This window comes from Triticum aestivum, chromosome 2A (genome assembly GCF_018294505.1).
Source record: "Triticum aestivum cultivar Chinese Spring chromosome 2A, IWGSC CS RefSeq v2.1, whole genome shotgun sequence".
Taxonomy (NCBI): Eukaryota; Viridiplantae; Streptophyta; class Magnoliopsida; order Poales; family Poaceae; genus Triticum; species Triticum aestivum.
In genome coordinates this window covers 514,645,178-514,657,092 of record NC_057797.1, presented here as the reverse complement: position 1 = coordinate 514,657,092, position 11,915 = coordinate 514,645,178, and the positions used below count along the sequence as shown (strand labels likewise).

At 44.1% G+C, this 11,915-nt stretch overlaps 1 protein-coding gene across 1 annotated transcript; it reads right to left on the bottom strand.

The window, feature by feature from the left end:
* Positions 1 to 4,111: 4,111 nt before the first annotated feature.
* LOC123185472 (transcription repressor OFP13) lies at positions 4,112 to 5,420 on the bottom strand. Its single transcript, XM_044597349.1, has 2 exons — positions 4,816 to 5,420; positions 4,112 to 4,716 (listed from the first exon to the last, which is right to left on the bottom strand). The coding sequence occupies exons 1-2, from the start codon at positions 5,371 to 5,373 to the stop codon at positions 4,294 to 4,296; spliced, it is 981 nt and encodes a 326-aa protein (XP_044453284.1). The 5' UTR covers positions 5,374 to 5,420; the 3' UTR covers positions 4,112 to 4,293.
* Between the last annotated feature and the right edge of the window lie 6,495 nt (positions 5,421 to 11,915).

The following is an 11,915-nucleotide window of genomic DNA, read 5'->3' as shown; positions in this document are numbered from 1 at the left end:
AAGAAGCCGTCCACACGGCGTACCACCTTGATGCCGAGGATGTAGTGGAGCGGCCCCAAGTCCTTGATGGCGAACTCGGCACTCATGCGCTCAGTGAGTCGTCGAAGGAGGTCGGTGGTGTAGGTTGTCATGATGATGTCGTCGACATAGAGGAGCAGGTAGGTTGTGTCAGCACCATGGTTGTATACGAACAACGAGCCATCCAAGTATGTGGAGCAAAACCCGAGCTAATGAAGAAAAGCCAAGATGTGCTAGTACCAAGCACGCGGCGCCTACTTATGCCCTTACAAGGAGCATGAGAGCAAGAAGACATGATCGGGATGCATCATCGATGAAGCCGGTGGGCTGTTGGCAATAGACATGCTCATGAAGATGAGCATGAAGGAAGGCGTTGGAGATGATCATGTGCTGAACTGGCCATGCCCGAGATGCCGTGAGCTAGAGGATTCTAGATCGTGCCCGGTTTTACAACTAGAGCAAAGGTGTTGGTGAAGTTAACGCCTGCACGCTGCCTTAAGCCTCGCACCACCTAACGAGTTTTAGAACGCTTGAGTGTGCCATCGGGGTGGAGCTTATGACAAAGCACCCACTTGTTGTAGATAACATTGGAATGTGGCGGACGAGGGACAAGCTGCCACGTCTGGTTCCGCAATAAGGCATCAAATTTCTCTTGCATAGCCGCAGGCCACCGAGGATCACGGAGAGCAGCATGTGCGGAGGTAGGAAGCGGCGACAACGTAGAAGTTGATGCAATGCACACATACTCGTCGTCTAGCTAGCGCATACTCGGGCAAAATACGCACATATGCACACGAGTCACTGATTGATTTCCTGCAAGTGCATAGGGCTATGTTTTGGGAGAGAACTACATATTACTACAACAACTCCATGGAGGTGACATCAAGGCGTAGATAAGGCTCTCTTGGGCATCATTAGGGCACCATTCACGACTGATGCAACCGATGGTCTAGTTGCATCAACCAAGTGAATCATGCACCGCCGAGCGGTGTGCAAGTCATGGAGTATGGCCCGTACATCCAAGAAATTTTCAAGCATAGGAACAAGACGGCCACAAGCCCTTCATATTTGCATCATTGCTACAAAGAGCTATGCGAAAACGAGAAGTGGATCAAGAGAGTTGCGGAGACCACTCCAAAGAGATCAAGGTTGAGCATATGCGTTGGGACGATGAGGTGGATGAAGAGGCCAACAATAGACCGGAAGAAAACAAAATTGCAAAAGAGAGGAAACAGAGAAATGCATATGGTGGCACACATAAAGAACTTGTGGCCATGATTGAGGCCAAGAAGGTGTTGGCGGCCAAACACAAAGAAGAGAAGATAGCAAGGTGAATGAGCTCAAGATGTTGAAGGATGATAAATGAAATGCCAAGTTGGTGGACGAAGAGAGAAAGTTGAAGACGGGGGAGGGTAGACTTGCAGTTGAGGAGGAAAGGCTTCATGATGCCAAGAAAGCCGAAGATCGTGCTATCATGTTCATGAATCCAACCACAATGGATGAAACCGCAAGAAAGTACTGGGAGCTCACTCGTGTGGAGATCTTGACCCAAACGGAAGGCTCTCTTCAAAATGGTGGTGGTAGTAGTGGTGACGGTGGACGAGAGGATAGTGGTGGTGGTGGTGAAGATGATTTCTTCGGCGAGTAGTTTGTTTGAGTTCATCCATGTCATTGGTGGGCTTGATCCATAACGTACACATATTATGTTTGTCGTGATTTTGGATCAAACTTTGTATTTGAAGTGGTGCCTTTTGGATGAACTATGCATGTTTAAATTTGAAAATCATGATGATGAAACTATATGCTTGTTCATGGTTATGTTATGCATCGCTTAATTTGAATGTTTTTATGATATATATTATGAAGTGTTTGAGTTCATGCGGCTAGGAAAAAAACAATGCAATTTTTTTCCTCCACTAAGTTTAGAGGATCGACTAGGTGCGTCTATATATAGAGGAGTAAAAGTTTACTTCACTAACTTTACTCGGTCGGATCCTTCTCCATTATTTAGAAATCAGCTAGAGTTGGTCTAACCTCCCTAGATTTGGATCATGCTTGTGCGTAGCGGTTGTGGGGTAGCTGGGGCTGCCTATAAGGATGTTGTTGGTTAAGAATTCTTGTTTGTTTTTTCTTTTTATTATTTTTCTTTTGTTGTTTTCCCCCCCTTTTACACTTTTTAATTCATGAATATTTTTTAAAATTGGCGAACATTTAATAATATTGTTAATATTTTTAAAATTCATGAACATTTTTAAAATTCATGAATATTCTAAAAGTTCAAGAACATGTTTAGAGTTCGTGAACAATTATTAATTTGCAAACTTTATTCCAAAATTTTGAATATTTTTAAAATCCAAGAATGTTTTTAAAATTCCCAAACTATAGTTTTAAAATTTTGTAACATTTTTTGCAAATTGTTTTAGATTCGCGAACATCTTTTTATTTAATGAACTTGTTAAAAAAGATATCTGGGCGGTGAACCTCTTTCACTTCCTCAACTTTTTACAAGATAGTAGTGGAGCGAGCTAAAAAATGCTAACCGAATGAGTGGAGCAGGCCCATGTAAATGTTATAGTAGCAATTCCGCAGTTTCAAGATTGAATAGGAGCTCCCAAGAGGTTCACACAATGACCATTGGCTAACACTTAGGCCGAATTTGTGTAAGGACACGACAACTATGCACCGAACAACTCCACTTTTTTCTCATAAAAAATATTGTCTCTGGCAGCACCCTCAATAAGATATATAAAAAAAATGCACCACCAAAACATAACAAAAACCCACGGCAAGACAGATAAAACAAAAATGAAATAGTCGACTATAATAATCTGTTAGAGAAAAAAGGCGATCCCACAAGTGAAGAATAACATGGCGAACAACGCGTTAGCCTCTAGTACACTTGAAATGTCATGTAATTTGTTATTAAACATATAAAGCTATAATTGTTCATATTATATATACGCATTTGAGAGGTAATCTCACCAAGAAATATGAGGAGAACCAAATCCATTACATTTCATCTCGCCAACCAAACATTGAACTATCACCATTCCATTCCGCTCATCGTCCTCAACCAAACACAGAAACGATACCAACCAATTCTGATGGAATGGAACCGTGACATTCCATTCCACTTTATCCCCCAATCAAACACACCCTACATACATAGCCTACAATCCAAAATTCCAAATGCTACAATATTCTGGTAAAGTTACACACTTTTAGGCCTTCTTTGATTTAGAAGAAATTTGTATGATTCTAAAGGATAGGAATTTTGTAGAAAAGAATCATTTGGAGGCTTTTGGTTTGTAGGAATTGATTCATATTTTTATTTTTATTTTGCAAATTTGATTCCTATTTCTATGTAGGATAGGAACCAATCTTTCACATTTAAAATAAAAAAGCCATTAGCCTAGAGCCAATGAAAAATTTATATCTTATTTATCAAATGACTTCTCTTTTCCTATAAGAATCGAGATACATGTCATTTTATTTTCTATGATTTTTTCTATTCCTATGATATTTCTATCATATGAACCAAATTTACTAAATTGAAGTGATTGAGAGTTGCTAAATTTTCACAGCTGAAATTTAGCAAAACCATTTCTAATTTCGTCATGCAACAATTACGGTGGGAATTACTAGCGGTCAAATAGTACCATAAAAACGATGTAAATGTCCAGAAGGACGGATGTTTTGCATCTGGGCAAGCATACAATGCGCGGATGGAGTGTCATCTGTCGCTGGCTAGTGCATTCAAAGGACATAAACCTCACATATTTATGAGCAGCTGGTGAGGCGTGCATTAAAGGGAAACCGGATCCAATCCTTTGAACCCTATGGTGTCCGATCCATTGCATCACAAGGGGCAATGGTTTGACTCGTTTTTCGTCCGGACCTACTCAAGAAAGCTGGAGACGCAGCTCTTGGCGCCAAAATTCTGTGAAGCAACCACAGCTACTAACCGCCATGAATATGTCAAGGGTTAATCAGAGTTGGCTCACTTTACAATCCATGAACACGCAGGCTAGCAACAGAGAGAACACAGCAAGAAAATAATAATAATAAAGAATATGCAAGTATGGTCAATGAATCATCTCAGCAACAAATATACTACGTTATAATGGAGTACCGGGTCAGCATCGATTAGTTTTGGCAACTGTACAATCATTCCATACCTCGCACCAGCTCACAAATATTCAACAAAAACTCTCTTCTGAGTTCTGACTCTGGACGAGACTAAAAAAAGAAGATGAAATCAAAACGAGTTCCTGATCAGCACTTCTCTTCGTCGTCGAAGGTGGCCGACGAGTAATCCTCGAACGTAATGCACGACGACGACGGCGACTGCGACGGCAGCGACGGACTCGGCGGGGTCGCCAGGCCCACGAGCAGGTCCACGAAGGCGCCCACTATGACGCCGTGGACGCCCTTGGCGTTGAGCTTGAGGTACCACGCCAGGAGCTCCTCCAGGCCCTCCCAGTCCCGCAGACCGTGCGCCGCCACCATCTCCGCCATGGACGCCCGGAAGTCGCCGTACGGATCCTCCGACTCCATTGATACCACCACCGCGCCAGCCTTCAGCTCGGAGTAATCTGCCGGCTTCTGCTCGGTCTTGCCGGCCGGCACGGTGGTCGCTTCTTCGTCCTCGGCGGCCGCGTCCGTGGTGATGTCTTCGGTCTTGCCCAGCGTCTCCGCCTGAAATATCTCTCGTGTTAACACTTAACAGTGCTTCAACTGGTATCATTATCATTCATCCGCTCAGATAGTAATACTACAAGGCATACGATGCATTACCTGCGTGGGCGAGAAGAACTCTGCGCCGGCCGGCTCGAAGAAGAGCCGTTCCGACCGCACGCCGCGCACGACGGCTGTCTCACGCAGCCGCAGCTCCTTTCTCTCCTCCGCCTCCGGCTCTCGATCCACGGCAGCCTGTACCGACACGGCGAAGGAGTTCCGGCCACTGCACGACGCTTCATCCAGGGACGGGCGCCGCATGAAGTGCTCCGACGGTGTGTCGTACACTGTGTTCGCGGTCCGGTACACGACGGCCGCGGCATCCTCCGGGCGCGCGCGGAATGAGCTGGTGCGTGGGTGACGGCACGACGGCCACGGCCACGTGGACGGGGGCGGCGGGTAGCAGAGCTGCCGGTGGTGCGGGGTCGACGGCGACGGAGATGGCGAGGGCGGCGATGACGGCGGGCGGTGCACGTCGCGGAGCTTGTGCAGGATGGCGGCGAGGCCCTTCCTGGCCTTGGTGGCGGGGCGGTGGCTGCCGCTGCCGCTGCCGATGGCGGCGCGCGCGCGCTTCTTGAGCTTGCGGAAATGCAGGTGGGGAGGGTGCAGGGGAGACATTGCGCTGCCGCGTTTCACGGAAGGGTGGGTCGTGGTGGTCTTGCCGCTTCTGCCCTGCTCTGTTTGTTTTGCTTGCTTTATAGAGAGGAGGGAGAAGAAGTGGGGCCTGGCTGGTAGTGAGCCCATTTACTGCTGGTTGGAGAGGTTTCAGTAAAGAATTGAATACTGCCATTGAATGTTATATTGGCTCGGCCAATGGCAACCACAAGAAATGAGGAATATGGAAATTTGAACGAAATTTAGTTACAGAACTGTAGAAACGAGAAAAGATTGGTAGTACATAGACTTTTTTTTACTTGAATTTCCGCAAACAAACATAAGACCCAGCTTGGAACACAGGACTCAAAAAATGATATAGAAACATTGGAGGAATTCAGATGTCGTGTAATCTGAATTCCTACTGAATTTCAGAGCATATGGATACACTAAAACTGCCGTTCGGAGATGTGGGACAATGGGTGGTGCCCAACTAACTTCCCTGAGTTCTTCCAGCTCTTGTCTGGATGCTCGGGCCAGGTTCGTAGATTGACATGGGTCAATTTTGGTATCTTGGCATGGTCGCTATGGTGTATTAGGAATAAGCTTGTGATTGAGCATACATTTCCTAACATGGCCACCGATGCTATCTATAAAATGTCTGAATTCTTTCAACCATGGAGGCCCTTGTCCAAGCGGCGGGATAGAGGGGCGGTGGACCAATTGACAAGGAGATATAAGGAACTAGCGGCTCACCGCCTGATGGGCACCTATCCCTGATACGTCTTCAACGTATTTATAATTTTTGATTGTTCCATGCTGTTATATTATCAATCTTGAATGTTTTATAATTATTTTATATCATTTTCTGGTACTAACCTATTGACATAGTGCCAAGTGTCAGTTGTTGTTTTCTGCATGTTTTTTACATCGCAGAAAATCAATACCAAACGGAGTCCAAATGCAGCGAAACTTTACGGAGATTTTTTATCGACCAGAAGACACCTAATGGGCCAAGGCAGCGCCTGGGGGGTGCTCTGAAGGGAGCACAACCCACTAGGGCGCGCCTGGAGGCCCAGGCGCGGCCTGGTGGGTTGTGCCCGCCTCGGGTGCCCCCCGGACCGCCTCTTTGCTCTATAAATACCCCAATATTTCAGAAACCCTAGGAGAGTCGACGAAAATCAATTTCAGCCGCCGCATAGTCCAAAATCACCATATCCAATCTAGACACCATCACGGAGGGGTTCACCACTTCCATTGGTGCCTCTCGGATGATGCGTGAGTAGTTCTTTGTAGACCTTCGGGTCCGTAGTTGAAAGCTAGATGACTTCCTCTCCGTCGTTTGATTCTCAATACAATAGTCTCTTGGAGATCCATATGATGTAACTCTTTTTGCGGTGTTTTTGTTGGGATCGGATGAACTTTGAGTTTATGATCAGATCTATCTTTTTATATCTATGAAAGTTATTTGAGTTTCTTTGATCTCTTATATGCATGATTGCTTATAGCCTCATATTTCTTCTCCGATATTTGGGTTTTGTTTGGCCAATTTGATCTATTTATCTTGCAATGGGAAGAGGTGCTTTGTAGTGGGTTTGATCTTACGATGCTTGATCCCAGTGACAGAAGGGGAACCAACACGTATGTATCGTTGCTACTAAGGATAAAACAATGGAGTCTATCTCTACATAAATAGATCCTGTCTACATCATGTCATCGTTCTTATTGCATTACTCCGTTTCCCCATGAATTTAATACACTAGATGCATGCTGGATAGCGGTCGGTGTGTGGAATAATAGTAGTAGATGCATGCAGGAGTTGGTCTACTAATCTTGGACGTGATGCCTATGTATTAATAATCATTGCCTGGATATCATCATGATTATTTGAAGTTCTATCAATTGCCCAACAGTAATTTGTTTACCCACCGTTTGCTATTTTACTCGAGAGAAGCCACTAGTGAAACTTACGGCCCCCGGGTCTCTTTCTCATATTATTTGCTTTCACAATCTATTTTATTTGCCTTTTATTTTCAGATCTACTAAACCAAAAATACAAAAATACCTTGCTGCAATTTATTTTATTTGGTGTTCGATCTATCAATATTTACAACTCTCTCACATCCGTTTTCCAATTTGTGGCATCGTTATCCGAAAGGGATTGACAATCCCTTTTACACGTCGGGTTGCGAGTATTTATTATTTGTCTGCAGGTGCTGTTTATGTTGTGTTGCTTGGTTCTCCTACTGGTTCGTTAATCTTGGTTTCATATCTAAGGGAAATACCTACCGCCGTTGTGCTGCATCATCCTTTCCTCTTTGGGAAAATACCGACGTAGCTTCAAGTGACATCAATTCCCCTTGAGGATGTATCTTTTATTTTGCTAGGGCTTATGTGTTGTTGTGCCCACAACTGAGACTTCATTCTCTCCTCTTGTTTTCCTTGTTTTTGTTTTGTGGACATCCGCTTGATCGGTTTGTCTATATTGACGTTGCTTTATCTATAAGCGGGGCGTGAAGCCTTTTCCGATGCGGAAGAGGAAAACACATGAGGATCATGTCTCCCCCATTGTCCCACTCCGTAGGAATTACAATATTTCTATGGATTGTCCCATTCCGTAGGATTCTTAGGGCTCCTTTGATTCAAATCCTATAGGAATTTTTCCTAAGAATATTTTTGTACTACTTCTCATAGGATTTCCAGCATCCACTCAAACCACTTTAAAAGAATAATTTGTTTTCCTATGATGCAATCAAACAACCCAAATCATGTAGGATTGAGATGAGCATGACATTCCAATCATACTTTTTCCTACTCCCGCATTTTCAGAATCCTGTGAACAAAGAGGTCCTATTTGATCCATAGGATTATGAAAATACATGAATAAGAAAATTATAGGACTGAAGTGGCATATCCACTTCAATAGGATTAGCAATGTGTTTGATGCCATGAAAAAAACAAAAGAATTGTAAAAATAGATGTAGTGGATGTTAGATTTTCAATGAAATGTAGTACGAACACTCAATAGGAAAAATTACTATGGAATCCAATCCTATGAATCGAATGACCAACATAGGAAAAACTCCAAAGGATTTCAATCCTCCAAAAATCTTATAGAATTTCTTTGGATCAAATGAGCCCTTATTCCAAAACATCACTGTAGTTTCTTAGTAGGAATTTGGTTCTTCAAACTTTCTTTGTTTTTTCTTTGTTATAAATGGGGCTTAAAACAAGGTTGGAGTATAGTTAAAATCCTTATGGAACTTGCATAGAAAACCAATCCGTAAAATTGTGGATATGTGGGTTACTCTCTTTGAGAGGGTTAACACTAAGAATTTAATTACCATGGTGGTAGCACAATTGGTCATTAATAGGTTGTCCATCCAGTGGTTCTCTAATGACACAATTTTTATGGACAATTTTTTTTAGAAAAAAAATCTAAACACCTCAAGCTCTTGCTCCACGCTTTCGACAACTTTCAGGTTAAAAACATAACTTCCACAAAAGTGAGATAATTCTATTTTGGGAGGTGATGAATGTTAGAGCATCTACAGCCAGACACATCATATGTGAGCCCCTCATTTCTTCGCGTCCACAGTCGTGTCCCTCATACCAAATTCTGAAATCCATACATTCTCATGCAGCGTAAAAATAAGCAAGCAATATGTTCGGTCATTGTTTGGGTGAGCTACCTAGTAGGTTCGGATAATTTAATTCTGGTTCGAGGGCGACTCTTTCCTTGTCAACATGGCTTAGTAGATATGAAATTCTTCAACGACTGAGGGATGTGAGCTGGTGACGGTGGTGTGTGCACCGCGAGGCGGTCACGACGGACATATTTACCCACCATAAGTGATGCCCTAATCTCCACATTATGAAAAATAGAGTATTAGTGTCATGCAATTTGTATTTTTTGAAGGAAATATGCCATAGAGGCAATAATAAAGTTATTATTTATTTCCTTATATCATGATAAATGTTTATTATTCATGCTAGAATTGTATTAACCAGAAACGTAATACTTGTGTGAATACATAGACAAACAAAGTGTCACTAGTATGCCTCTACTTGACTAGCTCGTTAATCAAAGATGGTTATGTTTCCTAACCATAGACATGAGTTGTCATTTGATTAACAGGATCACATCATTAGGAGAATGATGTGATTGACATGACACATTCCATTAGCTTAGCACCCGATCGTTTAGTATGTTGCTATTGCTTTCTTCATGACTTATACATGTTCCTATGACTATGAGATTATGCAACTCCCGTTTACCGGAGGAACACTTTGTGTGCTACCAAACGTCACAATGTAACTGGGTGATTATAAAGGTTCTCTACAGGTGTCTCCAAAGGTACATGTTGGGTTGGCGTATTTCGAGATTAGGATTTGTCACTCCGATTGTCGGAGAGGTATCTCTGGGCCCTCTCGGTAATGCACATCACTTAAGCCTTGCAAGCAGTGCAACTAATAAGTTAGTTGCAAGATGATGTATTACAAAACGAGTAAAGAGACTTGCCGGTAACGAGATTGAACTAGGTATTGAGATACCGACGATCGAATCTCGGGCAAGTAACATACCGATGACAAAGGGAACAAACGTATGTTGTTATACGGTCTGACCGATAAAGATCTTCGTAGAATATGTAGGAGCCAATATGAGCATCCAGGTTCCGCTATTGGTTATTGACCGGAGACGTGTCTCGGTCATGTCTACATTGTTCTCGAACCCGTAGGGTCCGCACGCTTAACGTTACGATGACAGTTTCATTATGAGTTTATATATTTTGATGTACCGAAGGTTGTTCGGAGTCCTATATGTGATCATGGACTTGACGAGGAGTCTCGAAATGGTCGAGACATAAAGATCGATATATTGGACGACTATATTTGGCCACCGGAAAGGTTCCGGGTGAGATTGGGACAATACCGGATCACCGGGAGGTTATCGGAACCCCCCGGAAGGTATATGGGCCTTATTGGGCCTTAGTGGAAAGGAGGGGAAAGGAGCAAGGGAGGGGGCGCGCCCCCCAAGCCCAATCCGAATTGGGAAGGGGGCCAGGCCCCCTTTCCTTCCTCCCTCCTTCCTCTTCCTTCCCTCTCCTACTCCTAATAGGAAATAGGGGAGTCCTACTCTCTGTGGGAGTTGGACTCCCCCCTAGGGCGCGCCACCCTCCTTGGCCGGCCCCCTCCTCCACTCCTTTATATACGGGGGCAGGGGGGCACCCCAGAGACACAACAGTTGATCATTGATCTCTTAGCCGTGTGCGGTGCTCCCCTCCACCATAGTCCTCGATAATATTGTAGCGGTGCTTAGGCAAAGCCCTGCGACGATAAAGCATCAAGATCGTCATCACGCCGTCGTGCTGACGGAACTCATCCCCAACACTTTGCTTGATCGGAGTCCGGGGATCGTCATCGAGCTGAACGTGTGCTAGAACTCGGAGGTGCCGTAGTTTCGGTGCTTGATCGGTCGAGCCGTGAAGACGTATGACTACATCAACTGCGTTGTGCTAATGCTTCCGCTTCCGGTCTACGAGGGTACGTAGACAACACTCTCCCCTCTCGTTGCTATGCATCACCATGATCTTGCGTGTGCGTAGGAAAATTTTGAAATTACTACGTTCCCCAACAGTGGCATCCGAGCCAGGTTTTATGCGTTGATGTTATATGCACGAGTTGAACACAAGTGAGTTGTGGGCGATATAAGTCATACTGCTTACCAGCATGTCATACTTTGGTTCGGCGGTATTGTTGGATGAAGCGGCCCGGACCGACATTACACGTACGCTTACGCGAGACTGGTTCTACCGACGTGCTTTGCACACAGGTGGCTGGCGGGTGTCAGTTTCTCCAACTTTAGTTGAACCGAGTATGGCTACGCCCGGTCCTTGCGAAGGTTAAAACAGCATCAACTTGACAAACTATCGTTGTGGTTTTGATGCATAGGTAAGAATGGTTCTTGCTAAGCCCGTAGCAGCCACGTAAAACTTGCAACAACAAAGTAGAGGACGTCTAACTTGTTTTTGCAAGGCATGTTGTGATGTGATATGGTCAAGACATGATGCTAAATTTTATTGTATGAGATGATCATGTTTTGTAACCGAGTTATCGGCAACTGGCAGGAGCCATATGGTTGTCGCTTTATTGTATGCAATGCAATCACGCTATAATGCTTTACTTTATCACTAAGCGGTAGCGATAGTCGTGGAAGCATAAGATTGGCGAGACGACAACGATGCTACGATGGAGATCAAGGTGTCGCGCCGGTGATGATGGTGATCATGACGATGCTTCGGAGATGGAGATCACAAGCACAAGATGATGATGGCCATATCATATCACTTATATTGATTGCATGTGATGTTTATCTTTTATGCATCTTATCTTGCTTTGATTGACGGTAGCATTATAAGATGATCTCTCACTAAATTTCAAGATAAAAGTGTTCTCCCTGAGTATGCACCGTTGCCAAAGTTCGTCGTGCTCAGACACCACATGATGATCGGGTGTGATAAGCTCTACGTCCATCTACAACGGGTGCAAGCCAGTTTTGCACACGC